At 41.8% G+C, this 22154-nt stretch overlaps 1 protein-coding gene across 5 annotated transcripts in view; it reads left to right on the top strand.

Annotated features, from left to right (window-relative positions):
- RFTN1 (raftlin, lipid raft linker 1) overlaps positions 1–22154 on the top strand; it is a 206483-nt gene that overhangs the window by 66775 nt on the left and 117554 nt on the right. For all 5 annotated transcript variants that reach the window (XM_017522502.1, XM_017522503.2, XM_037736225.1 and 2 more), the window contains exon 3: positions 20818–21004. In XM_017522502.1, the coding sequence (XP_017377991.1) occupies positions 20818–21004 (187 nt within the window). The remainder of the gene's footprint in view (positions 1–20817; positions 21005–22154) is intronic.

Raw genomic sequence — 22154 nt, 5'->3', positions numbered from 1 at the left:
CTGCCCATCTGCTCGGCCACTAAATACTGAGTTTGGTCGTTCTTGGTTGGAGACCTGCTTTTATGTCTGCATGTTCTCTCTGAATGAGAGTTTATCCAAGCCCCTAGCCTTAGTGAGCATTTATGCACAGGTACATGATCCTCAGTTTTCTATCCCCAACCCAGAGTTCTCCTGAGCTGAAGATCGTATATTAATGGCCTTACTAATGTTTCCTCTGGGATGTCACAGAGGCCCTCTGCAGTCAACATGACCAAAACTAAGTGGTGGGGTACCACCACCCATTCAGATCCATGCAAACCACAGACCTAGGAGCTGTCTTTGCCTGTCCCTCTCCCTCATCTCCCAGCCGTCTCTTTGGCTTTGTTTTCTTAGGATGGAAAAAAAAAAAAAAAAGAAAGAAAGAGACGAGAACAGGGTCTGATGAAAAGTTAAGAGAAGGCAAAATAACACCTTCTCTGATGGGTGTGGAACAGACACTGGGTTAGTTTCACAGCATTTGTTAAACTTGTTGTTTTAATCCTGGGTTAGGAGCACCTGTCCTGCCTCAGGAGCAGTTAGAGACAGGAGATAGAGACAGGCCAAGGTTACCTAGTGCTGTTTGATGAAGCTAATTTGCCAGTAGAAGCCGCCTGCAGGAGCACAGGCATGGGAGACATGTCAACCTGAACAGGATGCTGGTGGACTTCAGGTCATGCAGCATCATGGTGCAGTGGGAGAGCCCTTGGAGGGGCCTCAGGTTCTCACCCTGCCTGGCCACCTTCTCTGAGGCCACCACCACTGTGTGCCTGAATGTGACCAGCTACTATCTCTTCAGCCTCCCCTTTCTATGACATAGCCAAGGATAGACACTTAGGGCTTATTTTTTCATTTTAAATGTTTGGCCTGAAATGCTCCCAGGCAGAGCTGCAGGCAAGGCAGGCCTGAGGTGGGAGGAGAATTTAAGATATGAGCCCTCGTTCCAGCAGTTAGTAGAGGAAATTAAAAATTGTGGGTTAGGAAGGAAAGTGGAGAAGCTGATGTTTTATGACTCGTTCAGGGAAATATTTTCTGTTTGTACATTTAATTTTACAAATTGGGATGGTTTTGAGACAGGCATGGAGAGGGGTCAGGATGGGGGTGACACGTCTTCTGCCTTTGCTCTGTGTGCTATGAACTAAATGTATTCCCACCATGATTCCACCCCTTCCCCCTGTCGTGCCTCCCTGGGGCCTCCTGCAGCCCTCCTCCTGCTGCTTCCTGGTCACTTCTAGAGATGGGACCATTTTCTAGAACCAGCTCTCTAGTCTTGTGCAGTCCCACGGCAGACATGCCCTGTCCCTTCCTCCTCATGCCCCTTTCCTTTCTTTTTTTCTTCCCCTCGTCCCCAGACAGAGTCTCGCTCTGTCGCCCAGGCTGGAGTGCAGTGGCACGTGATCTCGGCTCACTGCAATCTCCACCTCCTGGATTCAAGCAATTCTCCTGCCTCAGCCTCCCGAGTATCTGGGATTACAGGCATGTGCCACCATGCCCGGCTGATTTTTGTGTTTTTAGTAGAGAGGGGGTTTCACCATCTTGGCCAGGCTGGTCTCGAACTCCTGACCTTAGGTGATCCACCCACCTTGGCCTCCCAAAGTGCTGGGATTACAGGTGTGAGCCACTGTGCCCAGCCGCCCCTTTCAATAAGTAATTCAGAAGCCTGTAGTGGAGTCGTGTGCAAGTCAGAGGCAGCAGTCCATCAGCATGACTTTTGCCTCATTTATTTTACTGAGTCTTGATGTTCTAGACCATTTTTGGCTCACATTCAGAAATGGCTGAGAAATTAAAGTCAGGTGAGAAACCTGAAGAATATTGATGCAGAGCTGGAGTGGTTTCAAGACATAAGGATCAACTCGTGGATGTGACAGGCTGCCATGCTTGGTAACAAGCTGTGAGGTGATAAGGGTTATGAATAACGAGCATAACGATGACTTCAGCAGCTCCCATGCATGGGGGAGTTATGAGCTCCAGGAGCACTTCTAGCACTTGATGTGCATTATCTCGATCCTCATAGCAGCCCGATGAGAATGGTGTTGTTTTTCTCCTCTATAGACAAAATTAAGGCCTGTAAGCATTCATAATTCATCGGCTAGTAAGGGATGGCACTGAAATTTGAACCCAGGTAATCTGGCTGCAGATCAGGAATTGGAGCTAATACAGCACCCGTCTGCCTGAGCCAGATTTGGTGAATAACCGGCTTTGTCTCCTATAATTCAATCCCAGATTTCTGTCTTTATTTGCCTAATAGGATCTGCATAATTTAGAACAAAGATAAAGTGCACTCTGGTTAACACAAAGTCATAATCCTACTCATTTCTTATGAATCTGTGGGAATTTCAGGTATCAGGAAGCCTTCCCACCCCACTCCCCAAGGAACCAGACCAGAAAGCACAGGAAGAGGGAAGCTACACGAAGTTGAAACATTAAAACCACACGGATGCATTTATTAAGTGTGTGAGGGAGACGTTGCATTTCTGGAGCGTAACACAAATCATCTGGAAAATTCAGCACAAAGCACTTCCAGGGACTCAACACAACCAACCGGAGGGCCTACTGTCTATTGATATTTCTGCTATGAATAATCTCTGTGGGATGCCGGCTGGCTGCTCGCCCTCGGCAGTTATTTCTAGTTTTGCTAGAGCAGTGATTCGCAGCCTGTAATCCCTGCATGGGGTGGGATCTGTGACTCAGGAGGATGTTTGGGGCCTGCCAACAGGGCAGAAGAAGGTCAGAATGCCGTGGCTCCTGAGAGGTACACACTTTAGAAGCCATGTGATTGTGTTGCTAGAGATTCTTGAAGAGCAAGCATTTAAGGCTCACAGGGAGCAAACCATCAAACATGAAAGCAGTAAAAAGTTGTGCTTTTTTCTTCCAATTTGGAATAGCAACAGTTAGTTAAAACACACATACACACACACACACACACACCACACACACACACCACACACACGCAAATTTAATGTGCTTCAAGGAAGGTTACTCTTTTGATCCCACATTGTAAGGGCTGTGACAGCTTGTCCCCATTCCTTGGCGTTACAGGTTTATTTTGGGAAAAAGAAGTGACCTTAACTTGTAGCTGTAGCTAACAAATGTTGAATAAGGAATTAAACTGTCACCTCCATAAAAGTAGACAAGGGATCATGGTTTTTTTGGACTGGAATAAAATGCAGCTATTTAAAACAAAAGGCTCTAGAACAGAGCAGTCCAAGAGAAATACAATATGACCTGTGAATGCCATTTAAAAATTTTCTAGTAACCACATTAAAAAATAAAAACAGGCAAGTTAATTATAATGATATATTTTATTTCATCCAATATCTCATACAATTTATCATTTCAATATGTAATCAATAAAAATTATTATTTGAGAGAGTTTAACTTTTTTTTTTTAATCGAGTCTTTGAAATCCTGTGTGTATTTATACTTTGGGCACATCTCAATCACCTGGCCACATTGCAGATGCTCAATAGCCACCTGTGGCTGGTGGCTCCCTGGGTGGAAGGGAGGTAGGAAAGAAAAAGAAAAAAAAAGAAAGAGAGAAGAAATAATATAGAGAGGGAAGAAATAGTATGTTAGGGAACATCTAAAGATTCCTTATAAGTACATAAATGCCTATCGGATCCTCATATGCAATCTCAAAAGCCCAGCTCCTCCATGTCCATTTCAGTAAATCACATCACTGGCAAGTCCAGAAAGCCTATGCCTTTGCCTGATTAAAAATCCATCTTTTTCTTCTTGTGCCAACTGTTGATAGACTGCATTTTTCTGGGTATAATTGGAAGTGATTTTCATCTGACTGCTTCGCTGTACTAGTCTGAAGAACATCCCCAGACCTTTGCCTCTCACCTCGTTGTTGTACTTGATCTCATTCTCAAACTTTTCTCCTTTTCACTGGAGTGCCTGAGAAGACAGCTGGGAGGGACACATGCACATGCGCCCAAACACCACTAGGGACCCCATTTTCATAGTGGGAACCAAAAGCAGCCCCCAGGACATTCTAAATGCCATCTCTTACATGGGCAAAAATAGACCAGAGAGTTCTGATGTCAATTTTGCATGCAAATTGGTTAGTGGAGCAGAGCTGCTCAACTCGTGTGTATGATTTTCTATTTCCATACACCAATTTGGGAGTTTGCACAAGAAGGTGGTAATTCTTCATGCAAAGCTGAAAATGCAGGTGTGGAAGCCTGTTTTAGAGCATAAGAACTGTCTGGTCCTTCTCATTTGACTGAGTTTTGCTGAATCTTTTGTGATGTCATAAGACAGATAAACAGTATTTGTTAAAATGCATTTACAATGCATGAACTTTGTGTAGACCTAGTGAACGGTTACGTGACAGCAGTGCTGAATATCTGGTGTGTCTACACTACAGTGAGGAAAAGGAGATTCCACTGATAGGAATTTGCTGGTTTGTCTCGGGTGGTACCTTTGAACAAATGAGTGGGCTTCTTTTGTGGCTAGAAGTCGCGCCAAGCCTCCTGAGTGCGGAATTTATTGTCATAAGCCTCTTGCACAGGCTCTTTATGCTCTCCAACAGTTTCCATAGTACATTGTTTTATATCATTATATTCAGAAGCTTTTGAAAATTCACCTAAGACTTTATTAATAAACGAATGTGAAATTTTGTTGCAGAGTTGAGACCTTGATGATAATGACTCCGGAGAAAAAGAAATGACCTTGTTTCCTGTGCAGATGCCAAACTCAAGCGTGCTCATGCCCTCAGGCACCCTACTTCTTGGAAAACTTCTTGTTTTCCATTTTCTGCTGTTTGGAGTTGAGATTTCCAGTCACTTTCTTGTATATAACCATGGTCTTCGCCCTATTAGTATCCATCTTTACAAAGTGAAAATTTTAGTCTTCCTTTGCTTTTGTTGTCATATCAACTTTTCCCAGTGGCATGTTTTTGAATTATTCCAACTCAGCAGCTTCTTTTTTCTTCCTGTTGCTTTTGTAACTCCTGCTCACACTAGCAGGGACAGAGGAGGATAACTGGTGACATGAAAGTGAGGTATCCCTTCTGCTTGTTGGACGTGGACTGAAAGGTGAGGCCAAGGAAGATTTCCTGGAGATACATGGTGGTGATGGTAGCACAATAACGTGAATTTACCTGACGCTACCTAAAGTGGTTAGAATAATAAATTTGATGTTAGGCATATTTTACCACAATAAAAAAAAAATGGTTTCTAGGTTTCCTCTGAGCTTTATACTGGCTGCCTCTTTTCCAGGACTCATTGTGGTTCTTTGGTCTTGGTCTTGTGGCTAATCTGCTTTAGGGCCAAGGGAGTATGGGAACCCCAGAGCTCACCATCCACCAGAGTGACTGCAGGTAGCAGTTTGCACTGAACTTTCTTTGATGGACAGAGTGATATTGCAGTCCTGATGTGGGCTGTGGCCTTATCAGAGGAGAATTTCTTCATTTAATGATGGCTGCTAATGAGCCTTCTCTAGGCACTCTTCGGTTGGCCAACTTGTTGGCGGATAAACTCAGTATGGATCTGGCCCGGTGGAACTTATGTGGTAGGGAAGACAGGAAAAAAAACCTTCAATGAACAATTTATAGAATTAAAACTTCTGATAGATGCTGTGAAACCAATGATTGGTAATTGATATAGAACAGAGCTGTCCAATGGAAATATACTTCAAGCCACATGTGCAAGTTTAAACTTTTTAGAAGCCACATTTTTAAAAGTTAAAAGAAACACATGAAATTAATATTAATATATTTTATTTAATCTTAATATATCTAAAATATTGTCATTTCAGTGTTGTTAATATAAAAAACTTTTTACTTAGATATTTTACATTCTCTTTTTGATACTAAGTCTTTGAAATTGGTTGAACATTTTATTCTTATAGCACATTTGTTCAGACTAGCCACATTTCGAGTGCTCAATAGCCACATGTGGCCACTGTCCTGGACAGCACAGTTGGAGAGCTGCGTGTGTTTGTGTGTGTGTGTGTGTGTGTGTGTGTGTGTGTGCGCGCGTGCGCGCGCGTGAGAGAGAGAGAGAGAGAGAGGAGGGGCAACAGAGAGAGAGACAGAATGTGGGGGAGGGAGAGAGAGACAGGAAGAGAGAGTTGTATGGATGAGGGAGGGGGACTCGTCTTTAGATGATGTGGATAAAGAAAGCCTCCCTTTATCTCCCTTTTGTTTCTCTTTCTCTTCCTTGAATTTGTTAGGCCCATGAAATTTAGAGGAGAGCTCTGTCCCTGACTTCGGCAATTGAAACTCTTAATGGTGTTATTCCATTGCCATTGTCCTCTTATACAGTTCTGTCTAATTAACATTATTTCTGTTAATTAGAAAACCGTGAAAGTAAGTAATTAAAAAAATAGTTGATCTCTTCTTGCCCCAGCCCCAGTCCCCAATCCCCTGGCTTAATCATGTTAACCTCCTAGTGGGTCTCCTTCCACACCTTCCCTGTGCCCCTGCGTACCTAGACACATGTTTAGGGGTTTGGTGTGATTTTCTAACAATGAGCACACAGAGTATGTGCATCACTCTGCCTCATGTTTTTCTCAATCTTTGCTGGGTATCCTTCCAGGTCAGAGCTTTGGATCTAACTCATTTTCAGGATTTCTACCTAATAATCTAATATGGATGAGCTATGATGTCTTCAGCGGTTCTACTGCTGATGAATGTTATTGCATGGATGTGGGAAATTAAATTGGTGCTTGGTTGTTTCAGATTTGAAAAATCCGACATGTCCCTTCTTATTCTGAAAGAGCTGGTACCCTGCCTAGGTCCTAGTTCAAGTTTTCAGATGGTGGGTGGGTGAGGACATACGTGGGCTGCGAGGGGTTCTGTGGACTCCAGGGTCAGAGTGTGCTCGCAGCTTCGTACCTGATACCCATCAAGGGCACTCCTTTAGTGGGATCCTCTGTCTTCAACACACCTGTCTGAGAAGGGATCAGAGCAATCACACTCTTAGTTGAAACTGAGACTTCTCAGAAGTGCCTTGTAAAGAGCCTTATTTTTCTTATATGTTTTCTCTAAGAACTTGGCTGCAACAGCATTGTTTCAGTACTGTTAACCTCTGCATAGTAAGTCCGCACTTAACCTTGTCCGTAGGTTCTTGAAAACTGCAACTGTAAATAAAACCATGGATAATGAAACCAATTTTACCACAGGCTAATTGAGAAAAGCAAGAGTTAAATTCCTGTGGCATATTTCTGGTCACAAAAACCTTACCCAACTTCTCCATGAAGACCAAAACAGTTCTAATACTAAACATGGGAATAAATGTGAGCTGTACATACATTTAAGAAAGATTAATAAAAGCAAATAAGATAATGACTTACCCAATTTTTGGTGAAATAGTGAGTAATGGCTGTAGTGGTGGCGGGTTAAATCAAGGGATAAATGTTTGCAAAGCAAGACTCCTAAGGAGCACTTCCTCCCACCACGAAGTTCAAAAACAATAACAAATCTTGTGGGCTCGTCGAGTGTATTCATCACACATTGTTTATTGCTGTGCACCTGTGTAATGGTCATGGACTTTACACATTTTTATTTTACTATTATTTGTATTCATTCCTTCATTCATTTTCCAACTCGTTTTTTCCAGTTCAGGGTCTTGGGTGGCCGGAGCCTGTCCCAGCAGCTCAGGATGCAAGGCAGGTACCAGCCCTAGACAAGATGTCATTTCATTGCGGGAGCACTCTCACACACACACTCACACTCCTTTAGACTGGGACAAGGGAGACATGCCTGTTTACCTAAGGTGCACATCTTTGGGATGTGGGAGGAAGCTGGAGTGCCTGGAGAAAATCCATAAGGACATAGAGAAATAAAGTCTTGAGACTTTATAACAGAAAATCCATACAGGATTTCTATGACAAATCATTTGATACTGTAAATACAGTAGTTTAATTTTTATATTGTGTACATTCATTAGTGGCTAGTCTTCGATGCCATCAGTGTAATGTACTCTCAAAATCAAGAGAACTACCAAGAGTGTCAGCTATCAGACTCATTAGGAAAATGGCTTAAAACGTAACTTGCTTTCTTCTGACTCACGAAAAGCTCTTCTTGGATTTGTTATGGATGACTCTGGTTATCAATCCTGAATAATTGGTGATCCTTTGCATCTTCTCTTCTCTTGCAAAAGTACTTTAAAATATATGCAATATTTTATCAATACTCCAGGTTCCATTTCTAGCTGGTTGCTTTTAATATTTGAGTACCCACTACTAAATCTATGCATCGGGGACCTGGTGTTTCTTTAAAAGGATTCTTGATGTGTTTTAACCTGTGTCTTCTCTGACAAAATGGGCTGGTGAGGTGAGCAATAATGCCGTCTTCTGGGTTTTATTAATAGATACAGTCAATGGAAATTGTTGAGGCAGTTTCCTTGCAAATACCAGGACACTGAATTTTTACAGTACAATGGTGTGTGTGTGTGTGTGTGTGTGTGTGTGTGTGTGTAATTCATTGACTATGTGTGATTCTCTGAAATGATGAGCAAACCAATAACAATTTAATTCTCCCCCACCCCCTCCCCAGTCCCATTGTCATGGCAGTCTGATGCTTTAACAGTCATTTATGGTCTGGCAGTCTGCAATTTAGCTCATCTGACAAGGCATCTGTTGCTTTGCCAGTTACTCCCTGATTGACCTGCAGAATCTTAGGTTTATATAAGCTTAAAGAAGTTCTTTTAGTCTTACTGAGATTCCCCGGTGTGTTCATCCGCGGTTTAATTAAGGTATTAAGAATAGTGTTTCAGGACTCTCTCAGCTCAACAGCAAAAATACAAATAACCCAACTTGAAAAATGGGCAAAGGGCCCGAATAGACATATCTCCAAAGGAGATGTAAAAGAGGCCCACACGTATATGAAAGGATGCTTATTAGCATCACTAATCATCAGGGAAATGCAAATCAAAACCACAGCTCACACCTGTTAGGATGGCTACTATAAAAAATACAAGAGATAACAAGTGCTGGTGAGGATGTGGAGAATAAGGGAACATGGAGAATAAGGCACACCGTTGGTGGGAATGTAAACTAGTACAGCCATTATGGAAAACAATATGAAGTTTCATCAAAAATTAAAAATAGAATTACCACATGATCTAGCAATCCCATTACTGGGTGTTTCTCCAAAGGAAATGAAAGCAGTCTGTTGAAGAGATATCTGCACTCCATATTCTTTGCAGCATTATTCACAATAGCCAGGATATGGAAACAACCTGCATGTCCATCAATAGATGATTGGATAAGTAAACTGTGGTATATATACACAATGGAATGTTATTCAGCCTTAAAAGAGAAGATGATCTTCCATTTACAACAGCATGGATGAACCAGAGGACATTCTGCTAAGTGAAATAAGCCAAACACAGAAGGAAAAATATTACGTAATCTCGCATATATGAGCAACCTTAAACTAAAAATCAAATACATAGAAACAGTAGAACCGTAGTTTGGGGGGTCAGGGAGATGGGGAGATGTAGGTCAAAGGTACAAAGCTGCAGTTATGTATGATAAGTAAATCTAGAGATCTAGTGTACAACATGGGGACTGTAGCTAATAATATTGTAAACTGGAAATCTGCTAAGAGAATAGATTTTAGGTACTCTTACCACACACAAAAAAGAAAACCGTGTAAGGTGATGGTTATGTTGGTTTGCTTGACTGTGGTAATCATTCCACTAAGCATATGTACATGAAAGCATCACGTTGTACACATTAAATTTACACAATAAAAATAAATTACAAATTTTAAAAACGTGGTTTTTTATGAAAGCATATTGCTGATTGCCAGGGCTGGGGAAGAGAGGAATGGGAAGAGCAACTGCTTAATGGTTATGGGGTTTCCTTTTGAGTGATGAAAATGTTTTAGAACCTACAGATAGAGTTGATGGCTATGCAACATCATGAACGTACTAAATGCCGCCAAATCGTTCACTTTAAAATGATTAATTTTATGTTACGGACATTTCACTTCCGATTTTAAAAATAGTGTTGAAATGGTGTGGTCTCCGGAGCCTGGATATGTATTTTGTCTTGTTTTGTTTTTTAAGTTTCAGAAACATGAATTTGTTTAATGAGAAGATGACAGAAGTCTACATTTTTTAAGCTCTAGAATAAAAGTTTTAACTTATTCCACAGATTTAGAAATAACACATATAGAAAACACTACAAACATTATTTTAAAAATTGGACTCCTATTTCTTCCCTGTACAATAAAAGCCCTGCATCGAAAGTGATTGATTTTAGTGTTTTGCTAAATTGGATCTACTGCAAAGCCCAGGCAGATTGATGTTATAGCACTAGCAGTCTTGAAGGAACTTTAAGGCGAAAAGAGAGATTTGGTTGAGCAGTGTCATTATCAGCTTCACCTGTGAGGGAAATTACCCGAGGGAGATGGTGTCTGTCTCGTGTTGCACTCCTTGCTATTGACAGATCCATTAGCGGATGTAATTAGAAAAGCAAAGTCGGACTTTGAATAATTAGGTTAAAGTCACAAATGATTTCTGGGCAAAATAATAGGAGCTGTTGCAGTTCAGCCTGCCATCTCCTGCTTTATAGAGCTGAGTGAAATGTGCAGTTGCTGCATGCAATGGTTTCTTCCTTGTGTTGGAGGCTGATACTTTCCCAATAATAAAGTTTGAAATAGCAAAGACCTCACTTTGGCCCTTTGCAAATGTCTGAAGGGCTTTGTTTCCAGGGAATAAATGGGGCTGCAGAATGTTTTTGCTAAACAAAACATAGTCATAGCAAAAACAGAATTTACTTTATCCCTGGAGTGTTAAGAAATGTGTGGTTTGTGGATTATGTTTTTTCTCTGTTTTCATTCCTTTCTTTTCTTTTTTTTTTTTAGCTCTTTGAATAATGGTTTATTTATTTATGTGGAGTTATTTTCTGAAAGAAAAACAAAACACTTATTTCAAAAGATGTTTGGACTCTTCTGCCACCCAAAATACCTTTTCAGCAGTACTTTCTGTATTTTGATTTTAGAAAAGCCTATTATTGGTAATAGAGTCTGGAATTTTAAAAAAGCTTTCCAAAAGATTCAAAATGTAATCATGTGGTTCTAAACTTTTTGTTCATCTCAATACCAGTATAGAAAAAAGAGAAATTAGAGGCCAGTATGAAATACCTGCAGATGTGTCCTTGAGGCCTGTGATGTACCTTGTGATGATGTGGGAATGAACAGAGCGGCATCCTCCTCTGTGCGTGACGCCTGATGCCCACACTGTGCCTGGACAATGCCAGGGTCAGAGATAGGAAGGAGTGCAGGGTATCCATTCCCCACCTTTATCAAATGCCCCATTCATACCTTGCAACCTGCCAGGTCTCGGCTTTGACGGTATGGGATTGAAAATAAAATTATAATTACATGCCACATTTAAAGACTAGGAGGGTTAAGATTTCTGACTTCTTGAAAGTTAAGAGTTAGAAGTTCTGGCACCACTGGGCCCACTTGCCCTTTAGCAGTACCAACAAGGACACAATGCTGCCCCCTTGGGCAAGATGAGGCCTTGGTGTTCATTGCTCTCCTGTCTTTTGTTTACTCTATCTCCCTGGCCCACGAATGTCTCTATTACTGGCTTTGGGATCTGCACCAAGCCCTCTGTTCAGTAAGGAGATGAGACTGCCCCTGCCCAGGCACAGGAGAAGCCGGGAGAGAACTGTCCTTTGCACTGCAGCAGGACAAAGCCCTGGTATGGGATGAAGATGGGCAGGAGTTCAAGACTAGCCTGGCCAATGTGGTGAAACCCCCTCTCTACTAAAAACACCAAAATTAACTGGGCATGTTGGCACACACCTGTAGTCCCAGCTACTCAGGGGGCTGAGGCGGGAGGATCACTTGAGTCCAGGAGGCGGAGGTTGCAGTGAGCCAAGATTGTGGCGGTGTGGGAGCATGTGGGTGTGTTTCCCAGATGAGGCGAGTGCGATCACTACAGATTAAGACTACAGAACCCAACAAATTAGAAAGTGGAGAAAAAGGTGTGAGCAGCCCTCGCAGCGGCTGCCCACTCTGAGTAGGCTGCATTTTCTCTTTCTGGAGGATAACGGTGGCTAAGACAGCCTCACCAGTGCCCCTCATCTTCCGACTATGAAGTTATGATTAGAAATTTTAACTTACGATGAGACAGTTTGTGTGGCTCAGCCTTAGAGTCACGTCCTGGTCAAAGGCCAGGAAGCCAACATAACTTCAGAATAACTCATGCTGTTTCCTTGTAGCTGTCCTCTAGGATGAAGTGGACCCATCATCCCCAGCGATACTTAAAACATTCGTTTTCTCTCCTACCACTGGGCAGGCATCTGTTCCCTAGAACTCCCCTGAAAAGTTCCCCACACTCCTCCGGGGACAGTTAGCCCAGAATCCCTAGTGCCTGGGCAGGCAGAAGGCTGGAACCCTGGGGCAGCGCTGATGCTTCTCCTGCCCACGGGCAGCGGGTATCTTCCAGCCTCTCCTTCCTCTCTCCAGCTACCCACACATGCCATGTGGGTGTTCCTTATTCCAATTCTAGCTCTGGTTTGGGGGAACTCTTTCAGTTAACTTTGAAAACATTTGTTATATTATCCAATGTTACTTTTTAGTTAGAAACTGGTATCTTAGCCTGAAATTGAAATAATAAAATTATTGCATTTTAAAGTTGAAAGCTCCTTTTGCAATTGCCCATCCAAAGTCTTCATTTTGTAAATGAGGGCCCCAAGAGATAGGGAGGGAGCTCTATAGCTTGCCCAAGGTTACATAATTTGTAAATGAAATCAGGCAACTATTACAAAACGAAATAGTGGAGAGGTTACTCTGATAAGTAGGGTGAGAAACACACCAACAGGCTACAATTGGTTTGTCCATCCAAATGGAGAAATCATTCCTTTGTTTATTTGCTCAGGAGTAACACTGGGGAATTGGTCAGTTTGTAAGAATTGTTTTCTTTTGTATTTTTAAGGTTAGAGTTCAAATAGAAACATGAGATTAAGGCCTTTAATCATATTTATAATAGAAACCTTTTTTTTTATTGCTTTAAGATCATTGAGATTCATTTTTATTTGTTTTTTTTAACCATGAAGCTAAACTTACTTTGACAGCATGCATACCAAAAATTAAAGCCATAAAATTGCTTAGCTTTGACAGGAGATACATCTTTAGATTTTAAGATAAAAATTTAAAAGGTATTATGTTTTATTCAGGAAGCATTTAAATATAAAGCAGTTGGTTGACTAATATTTTTAGTGCACCAATTTGGGAGCATGGAGATTAAAAGGTATGGGCAGGAATGGGGAAGGATTTCATGGCCCCACACCATGTTCTTGTGACCAGTCCCCACATTCACCATGGCCAGTGCCACCACCCGTGATTGTTTTGGGCTCTGTGGATTGCACATATGTCATCCCACTTGATCCTCACAACCACTCTATGATGGAAGGCAGGCTGATATTGTTATCACCATTTTATACAAAGGAATTGAGTGTTCACATGCCTAAGGTGAGCAGGCAGTGAGGACAGCAGCTGGCATAGAACCCTGTATTCTTTTTTTTTTTTTTTTTTGAGACAGAGTTCTTTTACTGTGTCTGCCAGGCTGGAGGGCAGTGGCATGAGCTTGGCTCATTGCAGCCTCCGCCTCCTGGACTCAAGTGATCCTCCGGCCTCAGCCCCCTGAGTAGCTGGGACTATAGGTGCACGCCAACATGCCCGGCTAATTTTTGTATTTTTGCTAGAGATGGGGTTTTACCAAGTTGGCCAGGCTGGTCTCGAACTCCTGCTCTCAGGTGATCCGCCCACCTTGGCCTCCCAAAGTGCTAGGATTACAGGTGTGAGCCACCGTGTCCAGCCAGAACCCTGTCTTCTAAACATATTAACTACTTTTACTTTTTGTTTTAGTGTAATGCGTAAGAGGAAACAAATATATAAATTATCAAACTCTCAATAAAGGTTTATTGTAGCAGGAAAAGTTTGAAAAATTTGAAACATTTAAAGAATATTGAGCTGTAGAGACCAGCTGAGTTTGAGGTCTCATATTCGATGACTCACAGATGCTGTTTGTATATAGTTTTATCAAAGAAGAGGGGATCCTGGTGCCACATAGAATTTTTAGGTTTGATTGACAACGTGCACTTGCCCTCCATAAAGGCTTACACTCCTACCAAAAGCCCATTCAGTTTTTCAAATAAAACAAGCAGTGTCTCCACCACACATGGCTTTGCCCTTTTGGTTCAGCATCCTTGTAATCTGTTGACAGCAGATGAAACCTGCCCCTGGTTTCCATAAGGTCCACGCCAGCATTTGCAGGATCTGGGACAAGAGGACAAAAGGAGGTCTCGGGCTGGGCCGGGATTAGGGTGAGGGGCATGAGGCAACATTTTATAATAAATAAAGACAAAATCAGTGACAGTACTGTGTAAGCTGTATTGGAGCTTGAAGTGAAAGGAAAAAACACTGATCCTATCTTTTATTTTTTTTTATTTATAAAGTAACTCTGTCACCCCGGGCTAGAGTGCAGTGGTGCAATCTCGGCTTACTGCATCCTTGACCTCCCTGGGCTCAAGTGATCCTCCCATCTCAGCTTCCCTAGTAGCTGGGACTACAGGCCCATGCCATCACACTCAGCTAATTTTTGTATTTTTTTGTACAGATGGAGTTTTGCCGTCTTACCTAGGCTGGTCTCAAACTCCTGGGCTCAAGCGATCCTCCTGCCTTGGCCTCCATCAAGTGCTGGGATTACAGCTGTGAGCCACTGGCACCCAGCCTGAACTTACCTTTATCAAAAATTTTGATACTTTGCTTATCATTGGTTTTTTGCACTGATTTTTATATTTTAGCATATTGCATGAAATATTTATTTATTGTGATTACTGAGATTGTGGTGCTCCCTTAAAGTTTGTGCCTGTGGTGAGTTATCTCCTCACTTGCCTCCTCTTAGTTTCTGCCCTGCCTCGGGCCTGGGAGTGCACACAAAGGGCACCATCCACCCTCACTGCAGACTGAGGAAGAAGCCCGAACGGCCCCCAGATTGGGCCCAGGGCTGGCAAGGGATGGGTTTCCAGCTGGGCTGTGTGAAGTTGGGTGCCGGTCACAGGTTTCCTTGCCTGTGGAGAGGAGAGTGGGTGGAGGCGGGACAAGGTGAAACTCTTTGGGGCAGTTGAACTCCCTAGATGGCTCAGCTTCTGATTCTGTAGGTCTACGGTGGGACCCAGGTGTTCTCATTTCTATCAAGTTCCCTGGCGCTGCTGGACCAGAGCATGCACTTTGAAGAACCTTGCTCTAAAGCAATGGTCACCAACCTTTTTGACACCAGGGCCTGGTTGTTTGGAAGGCAGATTTTACATGGATGGGGGTAGAGGGGTGATTTTGGGTTGATTCAAGTGTATTACATTTACTCTATGCTTTATTTCTGTTATTATTACATTGTAATATGTATTGAAATAATTATACAACTCATAATGTAGAATCAGTGAGAACCCTGAGCTTGTTTTCCTGCAACTAGACAGTCCCATCTAGGGGATAATGGAAGACAGTGACAGATCATCAGGCATTAGATTCTCATAAGGAGTATACAACCTAGATCCCTCGCATGCACAGTTCACAATAGGGTTCATGCTCCTAAAAGAATCGAATACCGCTGTTAACGGGACAGGAGGCAGAGCTCAGGTAGTAATGCTCGCTCACCTCCTGTTGTGCAGCTCCAGGGTTGGGGACCCCTGCTGTAAGCCTTGGGGTTCAGGACAAGCTTTAGAGCAGAGGACCCCTCGCCTGCATCCAAGAAGCTGCTTGTGAGACACCTTGACAGGTTTCCGTGCATGGAGAATCTGGAGAGGCTCAGGATGCTTTACCAGACTCACCTTTGGATTTGCTTATCTAGCAGCATATACTGAATGTACCCTTCAGGGAGAGATCGCATACTTTTCTGCTTTTCTGGCTAGCCCTACATTTGTCACTCTTATTAATGGAGCCTTCTCCAGGATGCTGAATGCTTGTTTTAGAGTGAATCATTGCTATAGATTTTTTTTCCTGTAAATTTCTTGCATGATGTATGGAAATGAGAGCTACAGTATCTGATGTTAGGTGGTTGTTAAGCACCCCTAGGTTTTCTTTTAACATTTGTTTTTAACTATAGCACATTTGGGCCAAGGCAGGAAGATCGTTTAAAACCAGGAGTTTGTGACCAGCCTGGACCATTCCTGTCTCTACCTCTACAAGAAATTTAAAAATTAGCCGGACATGCTGGCATGTGCCTGAAGTCCCAGCAACTCTGGAGGCTGAGTCAATAGGAGGATCACTTGAGCCCAGGAGATCAAGGCTGCAATGAGCTGTGATTGCACCACTGCACTCCAGCCTGGGGGACAGAGCATGGCTCTGTCTCAAAATAAATAAATAAGAATAAATTTAAGAAAAATTAGAAAATTTAAAAAGCACATTAATTAAAAAGTTTTAAATAATACTTTTTATATAAAAAGAGGAAAATAAAAATGACTCATAAACATTCCACCCAAATGACTCCTGTTGGTGGTAATGGAATCGAAAGTGTAAGATAAAATAAAAACGACCTTCTATCCTTTCACCCCTGCTCTGTCCCTCTCTCCAGTGTTTTTTGTTTGTTTGTTTGCTTGCTTGCTTGATATGCTCTTGTCGCCCAGGCTGGAGTGCAGTGGTGCAATCTGGGCTCACTGCAACCTTCACCTCCCAGGCTCAAGCAATTCTCCTGCCTCAGCCTCCCAAGTAGCTGGGATTACAGGCATGTGCCACCACGCCTGGATAATGTTTTTGTATTTTTGGTGGAGACAGGGTTTCTCCATGTTGGTCAGGCTGGTCTCGAACTCCCAACCTCAAGTGATCTATCCCACTTGGCCTCCCAAAGTGCTGGGATTACAGGCGTGAGCCACTGTGGCCCGGCCTCTTCAATGTTGATGTTTTTGTGATTCCTTCTAGAAAAAAAAGATTTTTATTTATGTCTGTCCATCCTTCTATCTTTCTAATATTCTTTCTTTTTTCTTTCTTTCTTTTTCTTTTTATTTTTGATGGAGTCTCCCTCTGTCACCCAGGCTGGAGTAGTGCAGCCCATGACCTTGGCTCACTGCCACCTCTGCCTCCCGGGTTCAAGTGATTCTCCTGCCTCAGCCCCCTGAGTAGGGTGGATTACAGGTGGGCACTACCATGCCCGGCTAATTTTTGTATTTTTAGTAGAGACAGGTTTTCACCATGTTGGTCAGGCTGGTCTCAAACTCCTGACACTGTGACCTGCCCACCTTGGCCTCCCAAAGTGCTGGGATTACAGGCGTGAGCCATCATGCCTGGCCCTTCTAATATTCTTTACATAACAGTGGCCATACCATTAACACTGTTGTGCACTTCTGTTTTTTTAACTTAGCAATGTATCTTGGACTTGTTTCCCTATCAGCACATAACAGATTTACTTTAATCTTCTTAATGGTTCATAGGATTAATCACTGGGGTGTTCCAGTGTTTAGTCCTGCAATTAAGATTGCTATTAGAGCAATACCCAGTAGTAAATATCTTTGTCCATATATCTTGGAAGACATTTATGAGTCCAGCCATAGGAGTAGTACCAGTAGAGGGGTTGCTGGACAGAGAGTGTGTGCATTTTTAGGATTGAAGGCCAATACCACTCTGCCCTAGAGAAAGGTTCCCTCCCACCACAAGGACGGGCATGCCTATTTCCCCAACACTCTTGCATGCAATGAAGATTACAGAAATGAAAAAGGAAAATATATTATTTCAATAGCAATAAAATATAGAATGACTAGAAATAAACTTGATAAATATGTACTGTGTGAAGAAAACTTTGGTATGCTCCAGAGGGACCCAAAGGAAGACTTGAACAAATCAAAATTTTGCCAGTTTCTTGCATGGGAACTTGCAGCATGGTGAAAATATTCATTCTCGGTTAAGCTATGATTTGAACATGACCCAATAAAAATACCCACAAAATTTTTTTTGGTGGGGGAAGGGGAATTTGATAACTTGATTTTTAAAGATCATTTAGAAAAACAAATTAGGAAGATTCAAAATAGAAACAGGAATACAGAAAGATGTGAGAAATAGTTTAATCAGATATTAGAAGCTAATGTGAAATTAAAATTGTTTAAAGCAGTGTTTTATACAAATAGATAATTGGATCACAGTCATAAACTCATGTTTGGGAATATAATAAATGATAAATGGCATATGATATGTGCCATCTCAAATCAATGAGGAAAAATAGCTAAACCCATTTGGTGGGGGGAAAGTTAAATTCATATTGCATGCTTTATGCAGAATAAATTCCAAATTGATCAAAGATTTATATGCAAAAAATGAAATATGTATTACCAGAATTCACAAGATAATTGTTTTTTAACCCCAGGCCTTTCTGCTATGACATAAAACTCAGAAGCCATTGAAAGCAAGATTGGTAAATTCAGCTTTATTCAAAAAGTTCTTCATGGAATCACTTGAACCCAGGAGGTGGAGTTTGCAGTGGGCCGAGTTAGCATCACTGCATTCCAGCCTGGGGGACAGAGTGAGACTTTGTCTCAAAAAAAAAAAAAAAAAAAAAAAAAAGTTTTTCATGGCAAAACCTATCATATGCAAAGTCAGAAAACAAGCAACCAATTGGGGACAAATAAATAAAAACTAAATTTCCTAATATGTAAAGAGTTCTTACAAACCAGTAGAAAAAAGATCCAGTGACCCAGTAGGACACCAGGCAAGATAATGGACAGACAGTTCACAGACAAGAAGACACAGCATTTAAATATGAAATGTTCAATAAGAAAAAAATACAAATTACATAATAAATATGTTACCATCTCACAGGGATCTTTTTATTTTTTCACTGAGAATAGTCAGAGTATGAGAAAAGAAACACCTTTATACATCACTGATGGCAGATAACTCCATACTACTCTATGGAGAGAATCTGGCACTATCTGAAAAAATTACAGTGCACGTGTGTGTGTGTGTGTGTGTGTGTGTGTGTGTGTGTATTTACACCTCTGATTTTTAGTTTTTTTATTTTAGGTGGGTACATAGTAGGTGTATATATTTATAGGGCACATGAGATGTTTTGATACAGACACACGATGCATATTTTTTTAACCCAGCAATTCCACATCTAAGCATTTATTTTTATAGGTACTATAAGCGCACACATGTGCAATCATGTAGGAATGATATTTTTCATTAATAGATTACTTATAAAAGCAAAAGTTTGCATATTCCATGGTATATCACACAACGGATCTGTAGGAAAGAATGAGGAAGAGCTCTGTGTACTGCTATGGAATAGTCTCTAAGAAAACTATACTGTTTTTTGGGGTTTTTCTGTTTTTGGTTTTGGTTTTGGGGCGTTTTTTTGAGACAGTTTCACTCTTCTTGCCCAGGCTGGAGCGCAGTAGTGCAATCCCCAACCTCTGCCTCCTGGGTTCAAGTGATTCTTCCACCTCAGCTTCCTGAGTAGCTGGGATTACAGGCGCCCGCCACCACACTTGGCTAATTTTTTGTATTTTTAGTAGAGATGGGGTTTCACCGTGTTGGCCAGTCTGGTCTCAAACTCCTGACCTCAGATGATCTGCCTGCCTTGACCTCCCAAAGTGCAGGGATTACAGGCGTGAGCACTGCACCTGGCTAAAAAGTATACTGTTGATTGATAAAAATTGATTTTAAAAAGCCAGGTGTGTAATGTTATGCTGACATTCTAGAAGAGAAGGGAAATATATAGGCCTATGTAGAAGAGGAGGGAAATATATAGGCCTATTTACTTTTGTATGAATTATTTGATGGTTAATGCCCATACACACACAAAAATAATAATGATTGCCTCTAGGGAAGTAAATGTAGGAGGCAGAGGATAGGGCTAGGATGTAGACTTTTCACTGAATACACATTTGTACCTTTTGACTTTTGAACCTTGTTTGCTCTTCTCAAAAATAAGTAAATTTAAAAATCCAAGTTTGAAAATAATTCAGTAGGTAAAAATCTGGTTTTGATTTGTGTAATTCTTTCAAATGTTGGTTAGGCTTTCACATTTTTTAGGCAATTGCCTATTCATATGTTTTGCCCATTTAAAAATTATTTTGGGGTGGGGAGGGTTTAGCAAATTAAGGAAATCAGCCCTTTGTCTTAAGCGTTTCAGAAATTTTGTTCCAGTTGGTCTTTTGACTTTGTTTATGCTGCTTTTTGCCTCCTAGCATTTTTATATTTGCTCAATATAGTTTTCTTCTTTTCCCTTTCCTTCTTCTTTTCTTTCTTTACATATGTTTTTCTTTCTTTTAGGCGGTGGAAATGACTTGTTCATTGTGATCACTGAGAAGATGACTCTAGATCTAAAACATTCCATTATTATTTTATATCATTTGATTTTTGAGAGTGTCTCACTCTGTTGCCCAGGCTAGAGTGCAGTGACCTCTAGAGTGCATGGCTCCCTGCAACCTCCACCTCCCTGGCTCAACTACACTCCCACCTCAGCCTCCTGAGTAGCCAGGACCACAAGCACTGGCTAATTTTTGGGCTTTTTAATTTATTATTATTATTTTTTTAGAGACCAGGTTTCACCATGTTGCTCAGGCTGGTCTCAAACTTCTGGGCTCAAGCTATCCATCTGCCTCAGCCTCCCAAAGTGCTGGGAGCTACCACACCTGGCTGACATCCGGTTATTAATGCCTTTGGGTGATTTGTAAAATGACAGCCTACCTATAAAGTCTGTTTGAAGACAGTAAAAACTGGGACAAATTCATTTTAACAGTGACCTAGAGGATCCTCCCCTAGGGCAAGGGGAGAGGGGCTTGGGCAGCGCTGTGTGGGCCTCATGGTGGGTCTCTGATGAGCCTCTCCTCTCTCTACTCCAGCGGAACTCCCTGGGTCCTCAGCAGTGAGGCTGGCCTCCCTGCGTGACCTGCCCGCCCAGCTCCTGGAGCTGTACCAGCAGGGCTTCTCGCTGGCAGCCCTGCACCCCTTCGTGCAGCCCACTCATGAGAGGGAGAAGACACCCCTGGAGCACATCTTTAGGGCCATCCTGATCAAGAAAACCGACAGGTAAGGCCTCTGTGGATGAATGGTAGCATCCTGTTGTGGATAAGGTGTGCTCAATAGAGGAGGGGAAGTGAGAGGATGGGCTCGGGTGAGGGGGTTGAAATTTGCATGCTGTCCTCAGGGCCTCTGTCCTCAGACAGGTGAGGCAAAAAGCCAGACAACCAGAGAGATTTCTTAGCATCCTGCGATGAAAAACAAATGCCATGTCCAAATGCAAGTAGAAAGCTTCATTTTACATTCTTTCCCTCTTTTAACTCACTGGATTAAACTCAGCTAGAAAAATGTCTCCTCGAAAGAAGTATACACCCAGAATGCTGCGGCTAGTAAAAGTGTAATACTTTCACACCAAAAGACATGGCTGGAAAATGCAGTAATTTCATGCAAAGGCTATGTACAAACTGTCTTCCCCACAGTCTAGAAATACTTTAAAATGTTGAGCCCACCATAAATTCTGTCAATCACTTGACAGTTAAAAAAAATACAAAAAATAAACACCACCTAAATAAAATGCTATAATTGGTTTGGTCTTGATTTAGATTTTCAGGGTTTGGGGGTGTTTTTCAGTCGGCTTGCCCGGTTGAATGCTTATGCCTATATTTCCATTGGGCCTAATTAAGGAAGGAGAAGTGGGGTTAGTCTTTCAAAAGGAGCAATATTAATTTTGTTTTTTTTTTAAACAATGAGGATAGGATGGAGAGCGCAGCATGTTTTTGCTGCTTTCATAAAAATTAAAATTAAAATGAGTCTGGGAAAGGAAATCAGATTTGTCTTTTGGCCAACTATCATAGAACGAATGACAACATGTGCCACATTTTAAAGAGAGAGTGCAGAGCAACTCCTCCTCTTCCTCTCTTTTTAAAGTCACTTTACAGGTAGACAAAGCATTTGGCTGATGTGCTTACTAGGGACGGCTGTGAGGCATGAGGTTGCGTGACTAAGACTGACTCCTTTTTCCTTTCCTTTATTTCTTCATGGTTGATCAAGCTCTGGGGCCCTTAGTCTACAGCAACACACATTAGATTTTGAAGTGAAAGGTGGTGCATGTGTTTGCTCAAACCCAGAATTCACACATTTTTTGGTAGGGTGATTTTTCTCAATGTCTGCCTTTTATGTGTATTAGTTTCTCTCTCTCTCTCTCTCTCTCTCTCTCTCT

The sequence above is a fragment of the Cebus imitator genome, unplaced genomic scaffold, assembly GCF_001604975.1.
Source record: "Cebus imitator isolate Cc_AM_T3 unplaced genomic scaffold, Cebus_imitator-1.0 Scaffold24, whole genome shotgun sequence".
Classification (NCBI taxonomy): Eukaryota; Metazoa; Chordata; class Mammalia; order Primates; family Cebidae; genus Cebus; species Cebus imitator.
Note: the sequence above shows the minus strand (reverse complement) of the source record. Positions and strands in the feature narration are given on the sequence as shown.